The 22,241-nt window shown below is 38.6% G+C and overlaps 1 protein-coding gene across 12 annotated transcripts in view; it reads right to left on the reverse strand.

Annotated features, from left to right (window-relative positions):
- Positions 1-22,241, reverse strand: part of LOC121673007 (pleckstrin homology domain-containing family A member 5-like) — a 102,181-nt gene that overhangs the window by 26,247 nt on the left and 53,693 nt on the right. For 5 of the 12 annotated variants that reach the window (XM_042045994.1, XM_042045993.1, XM_042045999.1 and 2 more), the window contains exons 8-13: positions 21,299-21,766; positions 16,109-16,577; positions 10,966-11,049; positions 8,197-8,316; positions 7,465-7,518; positions 1,110-1,190 (exon numbers count right to left, since the gene is read on the reverse strand). In XM_042045994.1, the coding sequence (XP_041901928.1) occupies positions 1,110-1,190; positions 7,465-7,518; positions 8,197-8,316; positions 10,966-11,049; positions 16,109-16,577; positions 21,299-21,766 (1,276 nt within the window). The remainder of the gene's footprint in view (positions 1-1,109; positions 1,191-7,464; positions 7,519-8,196; positions 8,317-10,965; positions 11,050-16,108; positions 16,578-21,298; positions 21,767-22,241) is intronic. The other 7 variants (XM_042046000.1, XM_042046005.1, XM_042046003.1 and 4 more) reach the window with 3 other exon arrangements.

Here is a 22,241-nt window from a genome sequence, read left to right on the forward strand (position 1 = left end):
TTTGCATTAGGAGCACAAATTGGATGGTCATGAAATCAGTCAATCCCAACCCAGCTTCCTTTGGAAAGCTGAGATTTTTTTGGCAACACTTTTGGATCGGAAGTAAACTTACGATGTGGAGTTGACTTTAAAGAAAATGAAACATGCAATTAAGCTGCAGCATTTTTTAGAAACACAGCAACAATAAACATCTGTTTTACATGGCAGAACATCCCCTTTTCTTCAAACTGTGCAACCTTTATGCATAATTTTGGCTCACAAGGGCATAAACGTAAATTCAAGGGAACTGGCCAGATATTCCCTTGTGAGAACAACACCTTCATTGTAGCTGAGGCAAGAAACTTCTTAAGCATCCCCTGCCTGACAGGGGCTATTCAGTTCGGCCCCAGCATCCGTAAGTCACTGCGGTGCCAACGGAAAGGGATTGGCCATGCTCATAAGTTAATGCAGGTCTCAACTCACAGAGAATATTTCCATTCACATTTCCGATTCTTCTTCCATCTTACCATTGCCAACCAGCACTACTGGTAAGTACTCTGTAAGTGTGCACAGTAAAGTCTGCTGTGACTTTATGAACAGACACTGCCTTCTGGATTTACAGGCCCCAGATCAAAGTAATTTTGATCCTTGCTTTCTTCAAGTGGCTAAAGGCTTGGTAGGTGCAAACAAAAACTTGTAAATCCACTTCCTAGAACAAAACAAAATTGCCAGAAATGACCAGGTAAACACCACTCACATGCTTTTGTAGTGGTCAAAAGAAAGAAGCACCTTTGAACACTAATTGCAGAGAATCATGCTAAGACAAATGTTGGAAGCTTATTGGAAGTTTCATGAATTTACTGGACGCCTGCATAAAGCACCAACTAATTAAATTGTCTAGACAGAAAAAGTTATTCAAAAGTGTACATTTAATACTAAACAACAAAAACGCAGCGAAAGCCATGCTAACGATATTGCAGCATTTTAGGAAGCATGGATGACTTGTGGGTTTCCAAAGCAAATCAGAGAAACACCAATGTTATGAATAAGTCTGAGGAACAACCAAAACTGTCACTAAGGAAAATTTTCGCAGATGATAAAGCAATTTCATTCACTATCCAAGACCTTACTTGCTGGTACAGTTGCGGTCTTAGCGCCGAGTTCTCAATCATAGTGTGAACCATGGTGATTAAAGGTTCATTCTCTTTCATCTATTTCAAATCAGGAGGAGCATACAGCAAACATCAGTTTACAGCATGGCTAGATTTGAAAGACGACACTGTAAAATATAGCCTCTACTTTAATTCTTTCTAATAATGCAGTAGATTACATTTTAACCCATGCTTTTTTATATATTCCATCATTCAGTAATATCAACATCTGAAAAGTTTAATAATATCGAACAAATATATCAAAAATAACGTAAATGCTCAAAAACCAATGTAATATTTATTCACCAACACTCTCCCTTTTAAAAAATAAAACCGCTTAAAATAAGTTTGGCTTTGCATGATATTGAAACAAAAAGGATTACTGGATTTTGCAGCAGGAACACTCAAACCCTTATCAGAAAACCTTTTAAATTACAGATTTAGTAACTCCGTGTACATTAAAAAGAGGTAAGCTTTCCCAGCCTGTGAATAGACTTATGTTCATGTATCACAAAATGTCTTTATATACTGCACTGATTTAACTTTGAATCATCGCCTGTTGCATTTATCCACCCCCATGCACAGGTGTGAAACTATTTTGGATCTGGCAGGACATTTTCTATAATGATCAGTATTTATTGTTAAGCATGCAAATGTCACAATCGGGTTTTTTAGTACAAATTGCATACATTTAGGGTTTCAGAAAAGTGTGCAACACAGGAAAAAGTACGGCATTTTGGTTTTAGAAAGGAGACTTCCCTAACAATAGGGGAAAATTATGAGAACAGGTGGTTTTCTTCTCCAAAAGAAACTGAAAATTCACTTAATGCACAATCCTCCTCCTATTTTTGTTGGAAACTTTAGGACCTGTTGGAAACTTTAGCAATACCTGTTTCAGGTATGGTTACGAAGTGTGTGAAGGAGCATTCATGATCTTTCACTTTGCATTTATGTGTATATATATGCACTCTCTATGAATGTGCACAGCAAGGTTTTCTTCCATAGATGGAAATGCAACAGAATGAATTTTTGATGCCTTCTAGTATTTCTTGCCCCAAATTATTTAGGAAAAGCCTAACTTGTACATTTGGAGCAGTATTTTTTTCATCTTATGGTAAAAAAAAAGTTCTTATTATAGACAGAGGACCTTTTTGTTGTTGTTGTTGTTTTTTATCCACTGCAAAGTCTGATCAGGTGGTAAGTTAATCAGCCAATAAAAGGTACCTTAAGAAGCTTATGATGCTCTGTTTGTTCAAGGCAGAAAAAACCCTAAACAAGCAACCCTAGCATTTACTCCATCATCTCCAGTACACGAACAGAAAACCAGAACTGACACAAGAAGTTGTTCTCCCTCTACATTAAAATTTTCTCCAGAGAGTGGGTGCACTCCAGACAGTGGGGATACCAAGAGAGATCTCAATAGGAAGAGCAACAATAAGGTCCAAAGCCAAGTAATCAAACTACAGCCAACTGATATATTTATCAAAGAAAAATTTCTCTGAGGCTCTAATATTTTATTAGGAGCAATCAGGTTTGTATGTATTTTTATTTTCAGCATTTCAACAGCTTCTTACCCTCTAGCTAATACCGTTCTACAATATCTCAAATTTTTCTTTTCTGACCAACAACAGACAGCACCAGAATTAATTTCTGTTGAACTGTTCAAAGTTTGTTTCAATCCACATTAGAAAACAAGCAAAGTGTATTTGCTCAAAAGACATTTTGAAGTTATGTTTTGTTCTCTAGAAGCTCCAACTTTGATTTACAAGAGTTCTTCCAATATTTTTACTACCACTGATGCTTAATCACACTTATCTAACCCTGTCTACAAAGGCCAGTTATATCCAGGAAAGTCACAGTTCCTTAAGCCCCTATGGAACAAAGATCAAAATCCAGTCAATTGGTAAAGCAATGCCAATCAAAGAGCCTTTGGAGCAGTCAAATACAAGTGTTTTTCTCCTTTGGGATCAATGTTTCCAAAAAAACCCTGACATTTAAGTATTGAGTAGTTAGGATCTTGAGGGAGCGTCTCTGTGTCACAAACCTTCTAAAGGCTAAAGCCAGTGCACAAATAAATCAGAGTAACATGGGATACAGTGGCAGGTTCCATGCTCTAAAAGATGACAAGAATACCTATTTTGTGGTCTTCAACCATTATCATAAGGCTACTCTCAAACTGAAGCTGGACACTATTCACATTGAATAAACAGCTCAAGGAAAAATATTGGCTTGCTCATAACAGAGGCAAGCCTTGGTTTTCACTCATTTAAGAAAGAAAATCATTCTTGTACAATAAGGGACAGATTTTAGACCCTACATGTAACACTAAAAGTATAGATTCTCTCTAGTTAGAGAAGTCACAAAAATTGGAATTCATACCTCCATAAGCAAACCAAGGTTTGAACTGCCACACAGCAACAAGCCCAAATAAAATCCAACAGTCTTGGCTTTATCACTTCCTACTTCAAGTAAACAACTCTTTCTCTGCAGAAGTGATGTTTCATCTTTCCTTTTTTTGTACTGATGCAGTGTAAAAAAGCAGATAAAGACCCTACCTCCCTGACATGTGAACTACATGAACGGCTAGTTTATTTCTGAGTGGGTATTTCGTGTTTTAAACTGGAAAGCCAAGCTATCAACAGCTTTTCTCTTCCTCCCTTTTCCTAGATTCCACGTTTGGTAACACCCTACACAGATGACATTCCAGCCTGTTCTAGTGAGGTGGCAGCAATCAGCTGGGACAGTGGCTGCCTACCAGGACAGGTGACCTCCCTGCTGAGGTGACACTGTATGTTTTGGGTGACAAAAGACTCAGATTAGCCATTTTATCCATTTTCTCTCAAGCCCCCTGAGGGTAAAAGCAGTGGCAATGGGATCTTTTCTCCCACCTTCCCTCTGCTCTTCAATCCTCTGTCCAAGAAAGAAAGGAGGAAGCACTTCTCCTTCCTCCTTCCTGTCTTCTTTCTACAGTAATTCTGTCTCAATTTCACCCTAGAGCCCCTGTCCTTGAGCATTCCTTCTTCCTTTGAGTAAGGGAAAAAAAAAAGGGCTGGGTCAGCCACTTTACCTGTTCCACATAACCTTAAAAATACAAACAAAAGTAGTATCCTGTAAGGCGCTAACATAGGATATAGAATTTTAGGCTGAAACACAAGATACCATGTCCTTGTACTATTTCAGCCTTCCTTAATTTACTACTTGTTCCCAGAGCCACTTTCAGCATCTCAGAAAAAGGGAGATGAAGAAGAGAAAACAGAAGCAAAAACCAAGACAGTGAGGATGTTGGCTGTGGGACCTTCACTCCTTTATTTGACAACTTCTTGCTCAAGTTCTGTTTATTTTTAGGCACACTTTGAAAATGCAAAGAAACTAAAAATTAAAGTCCCAGCAGAATTATTTTAACTCCTAAACATCTAAGCTATTTACACAAATAGCTATTCCAAAAAAATGGAAAAAATAAAAAAAAAAAAGACTAAACTAAACTAAACTTAGTGAAACTTCTACTGTGACCAACCAGCCTGGGATAGGGAGTTTTACACAGATAACATGAGCTCAATAGAAAAGGGTGTTTCAGCCAAAGGAAAGTTTTACTATCAAGATAAAGTTCAGAAGTGTACTAGGAGACTGGTGTGCTGGAATTCTTGATAATAACAAAGATTCAAGTGGGACCTTCTGCCATGGCTTTATTTGCAAAGGACAAAAAAGCATGTCCAGTTTTTACTTGGGGAAAAAACCAACCTTATGTTCTGTTTTGGTCACTCTTTTTGTAACTACTGGGTACAAATAAATTAAGGAGACAGCTGGCTTGCATTCAGCAGCACACAATAAGTGATTCTTTAAAGTTTGATAACGCAGAAGACTTGAGATGGTACATGTACTCAGTGTCTCACACTGGCAAACAAATCATCATTGCCTAGGGTTGCTAGCTATGTCCAGAACTACTTCCTAAATTGGACCTGAATCTCTCTCCCAACTCTACAAACCTTGAGCCAGCAGAGTGGTTTGAAAAGAAAAGGGTGCTGGACAACCATTTACTTGGCCCTAAGACATCAAAGAAATCATGTGACTGGGTATCTGTGAACCAAGTCTTTTCAATCTTTTTTCCCCCTCTATCTCTGAACTTCAACAACAACAACAAAAATTCTGAAAGCATAATACAAAACCATCAGGAAGTGTGACACGAGAATTTCTAAGCATCGCCAAAGGAAACAGCCGTACAAAAACGAAGCGTGATTTCAAAACGGCGATGGAATATTCTTGATTCTTGATAAGAAAACCACCTAATCAGCAGCCAGCTTATTGCAACAGAATGTAAGTTACCTTCCCTACACGTGAATTTTAGTCTGCCTGAAAAGTCACCTGTGCAACCTTGTAGCAAACTTACTATTTATTGTGTACAGTAGTGAACTCTTTGTGACCAAGAAGGTGAGAGTTGAAGATTAAGGGACTGGAGTCCCACCATGTGCTATAAGCAAAGCAGGTTTTGACACTATTTTCAGAGATTAAATACAAGTGGAAATACCTACTTTAAGTACACAGGACATTTAAAATCAGAGAGGGTAAGTGACTATGCTCACTGGTTACAGATGCTGGCAACAAGGAGGAAAGGCCTCAATTACACTGGAAGAAATTTTGATTTTTTATGCTTTCCAGCATAAGGGGAAACTGATATCTGGCAAAGTAATGAGAAGTTACAAATGTGATACCACCCCTAGGAGCAGTGGTACTCAAAGCAAAAAGACACTCAGGGGGATTTATTTCCTACAGGTAGATGACAGTATTATAAAACAGGAGAAAAAAAGAAAAACTAATCAGAAACTGAGACAAGTATTCCAATCTGCTCTTCCATGATTTTGTGATTAAGGTAATGTATTTCAGACTTGACTTCTAAGTTGTTCTGATTCCTTGCATCTCTGGTATGGCACAACTACAGACTTACACACTTTCCTAAATTAATGCTTACCACATCACATTGCTAAATTTTACCTGGTGCAAGTAAAAGGAAAATAATTTTTACCACTTTGCATCTTGTACGTAGACAGTTCCCCCCATTTAATCCTGTCCATCATACTCACAAGCTTGGTTAATCAAGCAACAACAACACAGTTTACACTTCACATCAACAGTTATACTTTCTTGAGAATGAATTTCAATGTTGAAGCCAGAATCACTCCCTTATTCCAAAATATTATAGACTGGAAATATTTGAGTTGGATGAAATATTTTGGTCTAATTTAGCAAGCAGTTTGTTCCTACTGTTTTGGACCTCCTGCAGCCCCTTAAATAAAAAAATATAGAGATGTTTAGAAATGCACTGCCATCCAACTGACTTGGTCATAATTCCCACCCTGTTTTCAAGAGGTAACAGGAAAATAAAGCTACTGGGTGAACCAAGCCCACGTGAGAGTGTGTATTCTTTGTCTCTGTGCAGAGCTGGGGTTTTTAATAACTCATTGAAACCCCAGTAGAGGAACATGCAGAATATAAAAGTTCTAATGGGTTTAAGTGTAAGGCTCAAAAGTCTCATTAAAAGGCAGATTATTACAAAAAGTGATTTTTGTATTTTTAACCAATGGTCATCCAGTTGCTTATTTTAGTTCTAAGCAATTATGACTGTCTTTTATAACTGCTAGCAAAAAAAAAAAAAAATCCACTTCAAAACTTCTCAAACACAACTTGTACAGAAATCCTACTTGGTCATGCAACATGGCTATAAAGAGAAGTATGTGATATTGCAATTCTTCACTTGGCAATCAATTATGTTCGTGAAGACAGAACTCCATAAGATAGCAGAAATTGAAAAGAACCAAAATCTTACTCTTATATAAATCCTTCAGAATGAACTGAGAAAAATGAGAAAATGAGTCATGTTATGATTTCTTTTAAATATTTCTTCATGTTTGACCTCCTTTTCATTTAATGTCCTGTAGAAACACCTAATTCTTCCTAATTTGAAAAACGGACATTCTCAGAAGTACCCATTTTTTATAAATTGCATGTGTGTCATATGAGCTTGGAAATCATATTAAGACTGGTTAAACAAGGTAAAATGCTAGAGTTAGTGTTATTATGAAAAGGACATTAGGAACATATTTAGAACAGAAAAATTAATTGGTGATTGGCTACTGTTTTGTGACAGATTTTAAATTTAGGGATTTTTTTTTTCCCCCATAACATCTCAAATTTGTGATCGATTAAGATATTCTGTGCTGTGGGCATCATCCAACTTCATAAAAAGCACTGAAAATCCTTCTCCCCAAATATTTCCAGCTTTGATAGGAGCAGGCAAAAAGCATTAAGAAATATAAATGCACAAGTAAATTGCAAATCCCACCTGGTGATCCAAATATATGGCATTCCTTTGAAGGTGATGTGAAAGAATCTCATTCTAGCAGGCAGCAGTCAGAGAGAAAAAGGAAATGGACAGAAGGTGCAGAATGCATGAAAAGAGCTTTAAAAGATGCAAACTAGACAGTGATCTTTCTGTTTTATGGAGAAACGTAATGCTGCTTTTAACTGCCTTTTTTTGTTGAACTGTTAACAAGTTTTGAGCCCGAAACAGAAGTGATGAAAGTTTGCTACGAATCAGACTATGAACTACTACATTACATTTTGGTTTACAAATAAAATACAGTAAGCTTATGTAAAAGTCCACTACACAGGCAACTATGAACCCTTTGATAAATCTGCATTTTAAACACATCCTGCTTTTCACAGATTAATTACAAATAAGATGGCATCTGAGAGGAGGCTGTATAAACAACAGATTAATCTATCACAACTAATTTTGTTTGTAATACCGACAGATTACAACAACTTAAATTTTAAAACTGAACTAGAACGTATTTTGAAATATTCCCATGTAATTTTGACTTGGCTTATTTCAAAAAGTAAAACCTCAAAGGCTTAATAGCAGAACACCACCCACACAAAGGATTAATGTTACTCTATTCAACTCGCACAGGAGTCAGAAAATCTCGCACTAGCAGTACAAAGCAAACGTTGATTAATGAGTGACTAGGAGTTAGTGAGAATGGAACATGACACACATTGCTTGGTAGCTGACCTTTGGGCTGCTGGCCTCAAGCTTTAGCTGCATGAGCTGTGCTAGTGTGTGTTCCCGGATACTACTCAGCTCCGCCTGCTGCCGTCTCAGCTTTATGAGCAGCAGCGTCAGCTCCTCTGGCTGAAGGAGTGCAGTGTGAGAAGCCAAAGAGCAGAGAAAAGGTTAATTGGTACCCCAAACAACACTTCAGTAAAATAAGGCACACCTTTATAAAAAGTTTACTTCTAAAGTAACGTAAGGCGCACCTTCTGAGTGCCTTACAGAACCTCTGACAGTCACACAACACATCTTCCCCAACTGAACACTTCCAAATATGAAATGAAGTTAACTTTTGACTACTCAAACCAGCAAATGCCATAAAAGCGAAACATTCTGTTATTAAGGACAAAAATAGTTGAGGATTTTGCAGGACGAAATCAGTGCAGTCCTCAAACTTTTCCTGACGTGGATATCGAATTGATGATATTGACTTAAGTCAGAGGGAGACAATTCCAGCCCTTAGGATGTCATTACCTGTACACGGGCAGCCATTTGAGCTTGGTGAAAGAATCAAAACATGCCCTCAAGACAATGGGGTTTTTAAAATAGTTCTTCAAATGTATGGGTCAAAATTGAGAGAAAAAATGATGACAAACCCATGTTAACTGAACTACCTCAGAAATAATCACCTTTCAAAAAATAAATCTGCAGAAGCATGACAAAAATAATTTTCCAACCCACCTTCCACAGGTCTGAGGCTGCCAGTTATTTTATTGCTTTACTTTTATGACTAAGCTGTACAATACAGCCTTAGGAAGGGACGAAGAATAGCATTTAAGACTCAAGATTATATGTATTATGGAAATAAAGTCCAACTCAAATGGGTATTTGTCAGGTAATTCCACACAGATCAGATTAGGTCAGTTCGGGAAACTCTACCTGAACCATTTCTGGGAACCATTTCTATTAGCAATACTTCAAAGAAAACAAACCACTGAACATCACAAGTATTTCTGTTACGTTCCTGTTTGCTTCTGTTTCTTACACTTCTCCAGAAGTCAGCCTTACAAGAGGTTAAATATCCATCCAGCATGTTGATTTTCTCATAAGCCCTGTGAGTTAAATAAAGCCCAAACACAAAAACCTCCTAAACCCCTGCTTGCTCTCTCCCACAGCCACAGAATTTCTGCAAAGCGAAGAAGTAAAGAAAAGAGCTCCAGAGAACCACATATGAAAAATGCTGAAAATGTTTCTCAGAATAAAGAGGAAAAATCCCTGAGAAGCAGCATGGCACTGGCACTTTTGTGAGGGAACAGACGAGCCCACAAGAGGGAGCAAGGGATTTCCACACAGCTTCAGTGGGCAAAACCATTTGCTTTTGAGGGAAAACCAACACCAAACCCAAATTGTCTAAAGGTAGTTTTCCTTCTTACAGTACTCTTTCAATACCTGGATTTAAAATACTTAAATTTCAGAGAGTAGGAGTAAGAATCTAGACTGCTATGAAAGGCATTTTCGAGTTCTCTCCAAAAACAGGCGACAGTGCTTTCAATCTGGAAAGTAACATCAATTCAAAGCACAAGAAGTCTTGTTTTTAGGAATATGAGAACAAGAAGTAGCATCTTCAAACAGAAGGAACAGTGATCCACTTTTTCAAGATCAAAACTCCTTTTGGCATGTTCTGAAAAGGCCCAATTTTAGTGCATTAGGAATAAAGCATTTAATGGCACTCCAATCCAAACTTTTTCCCATAGAGGAGCCCTTAGAATGGAACTCCTACTCCTCTCTAGACCTGCATAATGTTGATGCAAGTACTGTGCATTTGATGCAGGTCTTGGGACTCTTGCAACAAGCACAACACTAAATTTTCTCAGAGCTACTTACAGGTTTCCTCCTCTGGCCCTTGCAACATTCTGCTGTGGGCAGGATTTCTGGGTTCTACAGGCAGAAGCTTGGACCTCCTTGCCCCTGTGGAGATCAGCCCAGCTCCATGAGCAGAGCCCAGGAGAGCTGAGGGGGCCATGAACCCCAAGAAATGACTGCAAGGCTCAGCTGCCAAAGGCCAACCCACAAAAGTCGCTGGAGATGCCAGAAATCTGTGCTGGGAAGTGCATGAAACAGGGCTCAAGGCAGTGGAAGGACTGACTGTCCACAGCGTGGTTCCAAAAGGGGGGAAAAAAAAAAATCTTTTTTCTTAATTCATAACTCTCTCAATCAGTATTTTCAGACTGACAGAGAGATGGCAAAAAAGGAGACAAAAACTGGTAAAAAGAAATGACATAAATTTAGGGCAGTTTTTTGGCTGAGAGTCATGTTTCAATTAGGAAAGTGGACAGTACTCAACAATATCACTTTGAAGAAACATCTTCAATGAGAATTTCAGCTCTACCACAGTAAAGTGTCAGAAAGGACATCATTTTACAAAATGCTGTTTTAGTATCTCTTACATTTCCAAAAAAAGCCAAACTTTACTTCTAGGATTTTCTAAATAATTAATGGAGAAATAAGTGCTCTGTGATGTAGTCTACCCTCTCCCAGGAATTTCAGCAATGTATCAACGATGATTAAAAAATAATAAATCTGTATTTCCCAAAGAAAACCTTGACTCAGCAGCTACACATAATTCTCAGAATTCCGTGGAACCACAGAGCACTTCTCTCCTTGATAATTTAAATAAAGGCTACATTTAAAGCAAGCTTTAAATACAATAAAATTTCAGTGTTGCCTCTTCATACTTAAAGGATTGTTCTTTAAAAAACTCCTGATGTACCAAATAAAAATCCAACTCACTGTTTTGCCTTGGAGACTCTGAGGAGTAACAGGCTGTAAACCCAGACCTGCTGGCATCGACCTTCTGTCCGGCACAAAGACATGCTGTACAAAAAAAATAGCACAGTATGATCCACAGTTATTTCTAAAGACTCAAGAACTTTTAAATGCTAAAAAAAAAAAAGTCAAGCCAACTTCACTCTCATGAAAATTTGCTATGATCTGTGCCAATCGTGCTCCCTGCTGATCTACTTCATAGGCCATTCAAGTAGTCTAAATTTTAGAAATACCCCAAATTTCATGATTCATTTAATTAACAGTTCTCCCTCTTTGTTGTTGCCCTACTGATAGACTGTGTAAACTACAATTTTAGCTTTTCACTTATGTTTCTCATCCTTTTCCCCCCTCATGTTTCCCATCCTTTCTTCTCTCCCTTTCCCCACCCTTTCCCCCTCACCTTTCACGCCCTTTTTTCTCCCCGTTTTTCTGTCCTTTTCCACATCACATTTCAAAGTGACACGACACCGTGACACTCCTCAGGCAGTGTGTTTGGGCACCCAAACACTGCATCTTTCACTTTTAGCCATCCCTTCATCTGAGCCCATTTTCTGGGCTCACACTTCTGCCTGCTTTGGAAGTGGCGTGTCACAACTGACTTCCACAGGCAAAGCTTAAAATATCCTTAAGACTTTGGTCTCAGAACTAACATTCAGGCCTTGCCAAGCACAGTTCTATCTCACATTTCCCGTGTCTTCAATTTTGGATCAAACTTTGTTTGCTGGACAGGGCAGTTCCTGTTCTCATCATATTAGTAGTCCAGGTCTTCAGAGAATGCATATCCTGAGTCTGTTCTTCCATTGGTTTTGCAGGGCTATATTTTGCCTACACCACAGGGTTGCCTAAACCAGGAGTATGAGTGGGCACAGCCTCACATACATGACCTCCTAGAAGTGAGCAGGCATAAAAGGGAAAAGAGAAGACCATCCCACCTCTGCCTCCCTATACACACAAAAATACACAATTTTTGTACTTCAGCCAGTGCCAGGGGTGTGGGAAGCAATTCTTTTTCTGCTAATACAGTTCAGAAGAAAACTACTACTCTGTCCAAGCAAGGAGGAAGCAGGGGAGGATTTGTAACTCAGCAGAGGGCCTGAGTCAGATCACTTCTGGGAACCACTCTGAAGTGGTGGAGTTGATGCACCATCCCCAGCCACGAGCCAGGCCTACCCACAAATCACATTTATGTCTGATGATATACCAACAGACTACAGTTCTATTTCCAAAGCACAAGCAATATAACCAATAATATTCCCCAGAGTGGATCTTTATTATTTAATAAATGTAGACATTGGCTAAGAACAGTGAAAAATATGAAATATTAATAAATATTAAATGGTTAATAGAAATTTTAAAGGAAGCCTGGACACCAAGAGACAGGTTTAACACAAAAAGATCCACAGTCATGGCAAGATACCTCGGGAAAGTACATCTACAATGATTTGTGAGAAAAAACATTGAGGACTTGCTTCACCAGTGTTGCAAAGGGAACTCATATGATGCAGTTCATTTAAGGACAGCTGAACAATAGCAATTTGGGGAGGTAGTCCTTTTCTGTTTTGCTGGAGTCTCAAAAGATTAGTGGCAGATGGCTAGATAAAGTAAATTCTGTGGGTGGAGTGCAGCATTCTTGGGGCTGCAGATGCAATTTCTATTTCAAGAATAATAGGGAGGGTCTTGGAATAGTAAGGAAAGACACAACACAGGACAGAAAATTAGTTGATAAGAAAAGAAATAAGAAAACTTTCAAACTGAAGGGTGACTATTTTGGAGTCGGCAATGCCATTTAAACATATACAAGCACTCAATTCAAAAATAGAAAAAAGGAAGTTTTGGCATCTGCTAACTATGTTCTCATTCCTGCATTTTCAAACTGTGTCTTCACTGATTTCCAAACTGAAATACTCACACACAAAGAGATTCATTCAAATGGGCAATTGGACATGAACACAATTGTTTCATGTTTGCCATGTCTTGCAACACCACCCTTGCCTCATCCTTTGAGGAGAGAAAGGATCAGCAGAACAAAACCAAAAGCCACAACAAAACCCAGCTCTTCTTTCTGGATCCTTTTCTCTTGGGAAGCAGTTCAGCTTGAGTATCCTCTGCCTGTCAGAGTGACCTAACTTAGGCAGAAAATACAGCTTGCCCTGAGCAGGGTGGCCACACAGCCCAGCTTTTGGCTGCCTGAGGAGGATGCTTGGATAAATGTACACATGGCTTAGGCTCCTTGACTCTGTGCTGGAAGAGACCTCTTCTACCTCTCATAGAAGCATCCCTCTCTCCTCCTGGGGCCTTTAGCTTTTTTTAGTAGCTTTTTGTTCAAAGTATGTAAGTGTCCAGTTTCTTATAAAGTTGCTGGATGACTAGAAGATCTTGTTCATCTTTCCAGTTCCAACACATGAGGTAGCTCCTGCAAGTTCAGCCTTATTCTCTTGCCATTTGATTTTACCACAGTTCAGCTGAGGATGAGATCCAGGAAAGATCTTCAAACTTTAATTGTGAAAAAAAAAAAACAACCCAAAAATGGTGTGGTGTTCCTCCCATGCAGCTCCCTGCATATAGAGGAGGAGCATGGAGAGAAAAGCAGCAACTAAGTGCCTACAGAAAATTGCACGTTTCAGAAAAAAAGCCATCTTGAACAAAACCAAAATGAAGTTTGGTGAGCTAACTCTGAAGCTGTTTGGAACAAAGTCCACAGTGTGTTGCAAAGTAGTCTTACACTGAGAGGGGGGATGATGAGGTCAAGTACTCTCTGCCACACAGGGACTTCTAAAGATTAAAGTTAAGTCAGGTGAAGGGCATTCAGGAGCCCTGGCAGTTCCTAAGCCAGCAAGGATCAGCTCTCACCCTTTCCCAGGAAACAGCTTTGATTTTCTGCTGACAGGATGATCATGGACTGAGAACACCATTCTTGGAGTCACTGTGAAGGTTTTATCTGTACTTAATCACTGTGAAGGATCACAGATAGGAAGAACTTTTCTTGGCTCCTCTTCCTACCGAGCTATCCAAACCCAAAGAGAGTCTGGCCCAAAGACTGCCCCAGTTCTCAGTGAAATGACCCATCACATTTCTAAATTTTAAATTTCTTCATGTGCAAGCACAGCTGTTACAGGGAACAGTCTTTATAAGGGGAAATTTTGGTCTAGTCCTATGCCACTGGATTCAATCAGAAAACTTGTACAGGAATATGGGTTCAAAGCACTTGGGTCTCAATTGTTTGAGTGGAGGACTAATGACTTCATAAAACTGTCAAAATTTTTTACAGTTTATTGTCATGATTCCTCAGGTAAGTGGACATTAGTCTCCTTTCTGTGTTATACAGAATAAAGAGTATTTTAATTGTTTTATGTCCTTCTCCAGATATTCTTTCTAACTCATCACTTGTGAACAAGTTTAAAAAAGGTAAAAGCTTAAAAGGTAACAACTGTTAATAGGAATTCTGCAAATGTAGAAGTCCAGCCAGAGATGTTAACATTACAGTCCTGCAGTACATGGAGAAAAATATATTGGTGACAAAAATCGATCTTCTTGTGGGTTAAACACTCCAGCAGGTAACAACCAACATATTGCCAGGCACACTAAGTTTTAACTTCTCATGATAGAAGAATTACAGAATATTGGATAAATTCTGTAACTTTCTGTTTAGATGGCCATCTAAGCAGAAGTGCAGCACTGTACATGACAAATATAGGCTACATAGCCCTGGAGAAGAAAGCTCAGCCCACCTCTTAACTTGGGACAGCACTTAATGGGCACAGATGGGACTAAGCTCTGGAGAGACACAGCGTGACATTTTCAAATCACTGTCACAGAGGGGTTTCAGGAGGATTTTGAGAACCTAAAAATAGAAAGCCAACCACTGACAGCCATCAAAAAACCCACGATCTCTGTGTAGATGGGGTTTAAATGTTAACTTTGCCCCACTGATTTCAAATAATCAGTCTTCTAATTTCCCACCTCTTAAAGACAGGTGTGTTTTTGAATTAACAGCAAAAGCTGGTTGTGTAACTAATGAAATACAAACCAAATAGCATGAAAAACTCAAGGGAAACAGGAGGCTTGTATAAAAGATACTAAATACTAAATGAAATACTAGCATAAAGTGTTTAATGAGGAGAAAAAAACATCAGGAAGAGAAACATGGCTGACAGGACAAGTAGTATGTGCTCTGCAGCCCTGACCCCAGTGATGTTTCCCAGATATGTGAGGACCACTGATTACTCATTTCCAGAGCAGTTGAGGCATAAAGGCTATCAAAACAAAATGACTCCTTTGGTGAAAGGGATCTAAAAACTTTAAAATACAACACCTGATGATCAACTCTAAGTTGTTTAAATTGCTTTAAGATGTAGTTATAGATTCATTTTTCTCTGCATCAAAAGAAGACATCCAAGGACAAAATTTTTGGAAAAATGCTCAGGAGTGTTTTACATCCAACTGAAGGAGTAATTTTTACTCAATTATTTCCAATCCATTAAAACCCACGGTAACACAAGCAGGCTGGATGTATCAGAGTGGCACATATGGCACCCAAGTTTACAGCTCCTTGTGTCTCCCTCTCAGTGGTGAAGACCAGAAGAGTTAACACTGGACAAGCACTAAGGCTGTGTGCTTTTAGACTGGTCTTCAGTGATCTCCCTAGTAACTCAAAGGCATAAAAAGGAATAATACACTTGGTTTGCTGCTGGAACCCAAGGCAGCTGAACTTGTTGCTGAGGAACAAAAAGCAGCATGTGGAAAGAAACCTAGGATTTTGAGTCCTCTTGGAGCTACAAAGGAGATAGATTTCTGTACATGCACAAGCTATTCTGAATAATTTGCCTATTGACTCCTTTTCATTTTCTTTTTAGTGAAACAGATTATTGTGGACAGTAATATCAGGACATGTCTTCATCAACTAGTGTTTTAACAAAATACATTTTTACTACCCTTAGATTTTCCAGTACTTTTTAAAATCAAACCTTTCTCCATGAAAACAGTGATGTAACAATCTCGGTTATAATAAAATACACTACAGTGCAACACGAGTTTTACAGTAATCAGATACTTTCTACTGAAGAGCCCTGTAAGTGAGAGTTTTAACTATTAAATGAAGCATTTTTACCTTTGTGTGATGTGTCCTGTGCCTGCGATCAATGGTTACATCTCCCCTCTGCACCGGCGATGACACTTCCGATCGGTACGTCCGCTGTGGGGAGTATCCCTGGAAACCAGCGATGGACCCGTGCGTGGGGGACGTGGGAATCGAATGCATCGTCTGATCAGAGATATTCATCATGGTTTTTGGGCTACTCAGGGTGCTGTGCCTGCTGAGAGTGGTCTGCTTGTTGTAGAACTGGCGCTGCTGCCACTCGTAGAGCTGCCACATCGTGTCATCGCGCATCGAGCGCCGCTTGTCCTCGGCGCTCACGGGCCCCATGGCTCTGTCATAGACCGAGGGAGTGACACTGCAGAGGCTGTCTGGACGTGTCTTGCTGTTCCTTGGCAGTGTCCTGTACCCTTCTGGGTACCGGGGCAACACCTGAGCTCGATGGCTTGGCATGTTCCTTGGTAGCGTCTGGTAGGAGATTATGCTGGAAGACAAGTTTCCTTTTATTAGCATTAATATTATGGCAATATGAAGTTGTTCACTATGGGTTGGGTTTATCCAGCTAATGCTCACCTTTTATAATATTTCAAATGCCATTTAAAAAACGCACAAGAAAATCAAGGCAACAGTTCAAGAACCAATGATACTGAATGAACGCACTGCAGCAGCCAAAAGTGGATCCTTTCTCTCTGATTAGCTCTTGCTGATATAATCCATATTTCATCTTTTTACCAGTTTGCCAGTCTAGTAGTGTCAAGTTTTGATCAAATCTTGCAAGTTGTCTATATGCTGGATAGGTGAAAGTTTTTACAGTTGTAGAGTTCTACACTGTTTCCATACGTTTTCCATATTTCCATTTGAAATGTTTGCTTCTTCAAAAGTGAAAAAATATCCTGTTGTTTCCCTAAGAAAGTCTTGAGCAATTACTGTGTACTTAACAAAAACCAAAAAAGATTCTTTTAACAGCATTCCATGGGAAAACTGCAGTAATTGTCTAAATAAATTATATTTTGCAATTGTCAAAGACAAGCCATTCCATATCAGCCATTCAAGTGAAAAAAGAGCAATATCTGTCTTTGTTTGATAATAATACGTTACTGCTTTTCAACTCGGATATGAATTCAAAGGCTTATTTCTTTAATTTTTTGCACTATTAAAATTTTGGAGTTCTACAGTCATTTAGCAACTTTCAGCACTAGTTGAAATGCAAAATTTCCTATAGCAAGGATCGATGCATACCTAAGTATGACAAAGCACATCTTGTTCATTTTTTTCGGAGGACAAAATCTAGGTCATAAACATTGATTCATTCACCCCTTATCTAAAATGCAAATGAGCACCTCTTAAAACCTTTTGCTACTGATCAGGCATATTGATGCTTGCTCAGAGACAACAAAAGCAGCCTCAAATTGGACCTGCTTTAGCCATGAGAGGGCAGCAGCTTCCAGCTACGCCCCACACTAATGCGAACTAAAATCCCTGCCTGCACCACGAGGCACCAGAACCTGAAAATGGTTTTGAATAACTTCAGCGCCACAAAAAAACAATAAAGAAATGAGGTAGAGCGAGTGGCAAGGTAAACCAGCATTATGCATGTGAGATCCTTATGGAATAACTATCAGAGAAATTGATGATGGTAAAACCCACTTTTCACTGAAAATAGTTAAGCTGAGTATTTACCATCACCTGTAACACTTTGAAGATGAAAACTGCTATAAAGAGCTTTATGTACAAAATCTGCTACAGTTTCTGAAGCTTTTCAAGAATTAATAAAGAATTATCCCCGCTTTGTAGATTGGACAGTTTCCCATTCTTGCAAAAAAGTTATGAAAAGGGAAAAGGGATTCTAAGTTCTAGTGTTCCGTTGCAAAATCTGCTTAAATACCTCTAAATTTCTTTAGTTAACATACCATTAATGATAATAATTTTGTCCATCTCCATATTTACAAGCAAATAAACAAGATGCTTCTGAGCTCTATATCTAACTTTCAGAAGAGAATTGTAGCTATACCCCGTAACAGCTACAGTGAGGCCTGACATTTTCATGAATATATTTAGTAGCAAGACACACCTCACTCACTGAAGCTCCTCACACATTTTATTAATTAAATGGGCAGTGTAACCCTGTTGGCACCTTTAAATATCCCAAACTTGCAAAAAAGCTGCCTGAAGTTCTTACCGTGTAAACTCATCAATTTAAAATCTGCATGCAATTACTTATAGTCTTGAACATTTAGAAAGATAACATAATCCATCTTCAATTGGTAAACCATGAACACTGTAAAAGCTCCATCACCTCAGTATCAAGCCTTGTTTTACATAACTCAATAAAATCAGAACAGATTTTCACCAATGTACTGTTGATAATTGCAAAAATGTTGTTCCAGTCAAACCCAAAACCCAACTCCAGACAGAACTGCAGCTTCCAGCTGTCTTGCACACAAGGGGAGACTGCTGCAGCTGGGTCTGAGGTTGCAAAATATTTCTGCAGCTGTCATCATAAATAGCTCCCTTATAATTGCTCCCATACGAAAAAGAGGCTTCCACATGTGTTTACAGACACCTTTAGAGGTTGTCTGTAGGACTAGTCCTGGGTAGCAACAGTGGTTCTGGTGTCCAAGTTGGACTGTTTGGGACAGCAACTTTGCTGCTCAGCCTTTAGGGGCTCAGTTCTGCAACGTTACGAGTATCTCCTTGTAGTGAAACCTCAGAACAGTCCTTCATCCTAATGAACACAAATACCAGCTGGCCCCAAATACAGACCTTCCACATAAGAATCAAGAAAGGGGGGCAGAGTGCAGATGGAAACCTGGTGTTTTATAGCAGGCATTTATTATTTCAGATGAATCTTATATAGGCAAGGCAGAGAGACAGGCTTACATCCTGGGTTAGCAGCAACAAAAAAACATCTCTTGGTCCCAAAAAAACCTTCTGTGTTTTTTCGCATTTGACAAAGACCACTCAAGGGAACCACTTTTGTGGAAAACATTTTTTTCATAACTGACTTGTGCAAAATTCAGTAAAATGATGCTGAAGTGGAATGTGTTTATTTTTCATTTAAACCACATTGATTTTTGGTTTTAAAAAGTTTGTCTTCCTTAAGGCAGCAGTTTATTCATGTGGCTTTTGCCAAACTAGACGTCTAGATCCATGGAAACAACAGATAACACCTTCAAGAATTAAAAAATCCATTGCCATCACTCTCACTACTTTTTTGGGCAATCAAACTACTGAGGGGTCAGCCTGTTCCTCTAAAAAAATTTGTAGCTCCACAGTGAACCTTTTTCATTCTATATTGTGGACAGCTAAGAGCTCCTCTATTACATATAGTTATTACATTAAACCTCTTTGTTAACATTTCAGCATTCATCCTAATTTTTTTTTCAGTCTGACACACCAGAGATACTCAGTTGGGTCCTCCACGATTTCTCTAAGGCAGATACACTAATACAGATGCACTGGAAAGCAGCTCTGTGGAAAGTCAGCAACTTTTCCCCATAAAGTAAAGGCTACTTTTCTCAAAACTTCAAGTTACGGTTTTTACAGGACTTAAACAGCCTTAGGAGCCTCTCACCCCAACTTTAAGCTTTAACATAAACCAGAGCTTCTTTCTACTCTCATTTACCAACTTTGATCCTACTTAAATTTCTGTCTCCAGCCAGAAATTGGCAGGCTGAGCAAAAATAAAATTTTAAATTTAAATGAAGCCACATTTAAAAGACATCACTATGTACATTAGAAATTTGGATCACTATTCAAGGCCGTTTCCACGCAAAGCAAAAAAGATAGCTCAAGGCCAATTCTCCTCCAGTTTGCTACTTTTATGTAGAACTGCATTTGAAAGCATTTATGGTATCAGTACCACCCTTATCTAGGCAAACAAGTGTTCCCTATATTCAAGAATAAAATACTGTTAATTAGCAACATATTGTTAATCGCACTTCCCGCTATTTGATTCCCACAATGAAATCAGTTTTAGGGTTTTTATACTTGTTCACAACTGAAAAATAGCACAGCTATTCTAATTTCTTCTGTTTGGTTGCAAGTTTTAAAGTCCAATTAAAAGAATTAACTGCATCAATGAGCCTTCTGAGTTCTCATTATGCAAGTTTGAATAATAAAATAAATGTCAGGGTGTGCAAGTCCCTGTCTGTATTGCGAGTTTAAACTTGATCAAACTACTTGTGATGAGAATCTCATGGAACAACACATTAACAATTCCTAATTATATTTAATGAAGGGCAGTGAGGAAATGTTCGACCTTGGCAAGTGGAAGCCAAACTCAGGGAAATTTTTCAAGATTTTGCAAAAACTGAGAAATCCCCAGTCCCGTATTTTGAAATTTGTTGGGGAAACACATTTTCTGAACTTGGTTTATCTTAAGCTCTGCTCTGCCATCCATCTATACTCAAACTCCATAATTTCCAGCTCTTCAAAACATCTCCTTTGATAGCATCTCCATACTTCCCATCAAATGTAATATTAAAAACCTTTTACATTTTCCTGCTAGAGCTGTTTGTCTGTAAGCCAGCCTGGAAGCAACATCCCTACGCTTCTGTCAGACAGAGAAATTGCTATTGGCATGACATCCAATATTGTCAATCATTCACCCATCATTTTAAAGCTTCATGAATAAGCACTAGAGCTCAATATTATTACTGGGAGATAGCTAATTTCATGAGAAGAGAAGGTTTAAGCATCAAGTTAGATTTCTGTGTCTTACTTTTAGATAAATCTCCTCTCTCCCTCTTCATTTAAAGCTGGTTTAAAGTTTAAAAGCTCCTGGGAATATTTTTTTTAAGAATTTCAAATAAAGTATTATTACAAGAATTTGTGAACACAAAGTGCAGAAGAGAGGGCAATTTCAAGAACGGATTTTAAGAGGAAACAGAATTTTTATGATTGATGACATCATTTCCCTGCTAGGACAGGGAAATTTCTAATGCTGAAAAAGGGTTTCTGGCCATTTTTGTTTATCGAGTTATTAATATACTTTAATTTATTAATAATGATTCAAATGCTAATAAAAGAAACTTTCATAAATCTGTTCTGAGAAGTCATCCAGGCATTTCTTACAAAGAACAATGAAGAATGTTTTTATGTCATATAGACCAAGACTTAAAGAAACTAACCAGGGTACAAAAGTAAGTATTATTTATTAGAAAGCCTAACAGGAAAAGAAAATAAAAATTACACAGTACTTACCCTCTTGTTTCCTCTTCCTGTCCTTTCCCCCTCTGTATTTTGATCCACTGTTCCAGCTGCAGCATGGAATTAGTTCTCTGCATAACCCGCTCGGACTCCATGTGTGCCTGCACCGCGTTGTGATGAGCCCCATCTGCAGCGTCCGCCAGCACAACTCCCATGGATTTCCTCTCAGATCCATTCAGATGGACGGGTCGGAAGTGCCCACCCGGAATGGTGCTTATGGGCAAAGTCCTGTACTCGGATCCCAAAGGATTTAGCTTTACACTGTTAATTTTTGTTAATGGTTTATCTTGCCCGACTTTCTGGAATCCGTATTTTTCAGCTTCCAAAGCTTTCTTCTCCTCGTTTTTGTTCACTTCTTTGTTTTTCTGGTTGTTTTGTGCCTCTGGCTTAATGAGCACCCGATGGTTTGAAATATTATTTGCCTCTCGAGGTGATGTATTTTCAACAGTGAACTTCTCTGTTCTGGAAGGGAACATATGACAAGCTATAACACCGAAAAAGCATTCATTACAAATAGTAATGAAAAATTTAAAGTTATTTCAGTGAACCCCTGTCCATATATTTTACAACAATATCTTGACTCTGAGAGAAAAAATCAGGACGTTTTCACAATAATCGAGGACAGGCTGGGGGGTTTTTGTTCCCGTTGTTTTGGAGGTTTTTTTCTTTTGTTTTTAATTTTGTTTGGGGATTAGTGCTAGTGGTAGTGCTTGGTTGGTTTGCTCTTTGGTTGGTTGATTTGGGGTTTTTCTGGTTGGCAAGTGTATTTTTTTCTTCTACACTTCTCTCTTTCTTTGCTGTTTTAAAAACAATTATAACATGAGGTAACTTACTTTCTGCAGTCACCAGTCAATCAACTCCCTAGAAAAAATGTGCACAACAGGAAATAAAGCCAGAGTCTGAAAAAGTGGATGTTCAGTTCCTGGAGGGCTGAACA

This window comes from Corvus kubaryi, unplaced genomic scaffold (assembly GCF_017639235.1).
Source record: "Corvus kubaryi isolate FWS band 111438036 unplaced genomic scaffold, C.kubaryi_AGA036_p1.0 65087, whole genome shotgun sequence".
NCBI classification, from domain to species: domain Eukaryota; kingdom Metazoa; phylum Chordata; class Aves; order Passeriformes; family Corvidae; genus Corvus; species Corvus kubaryi.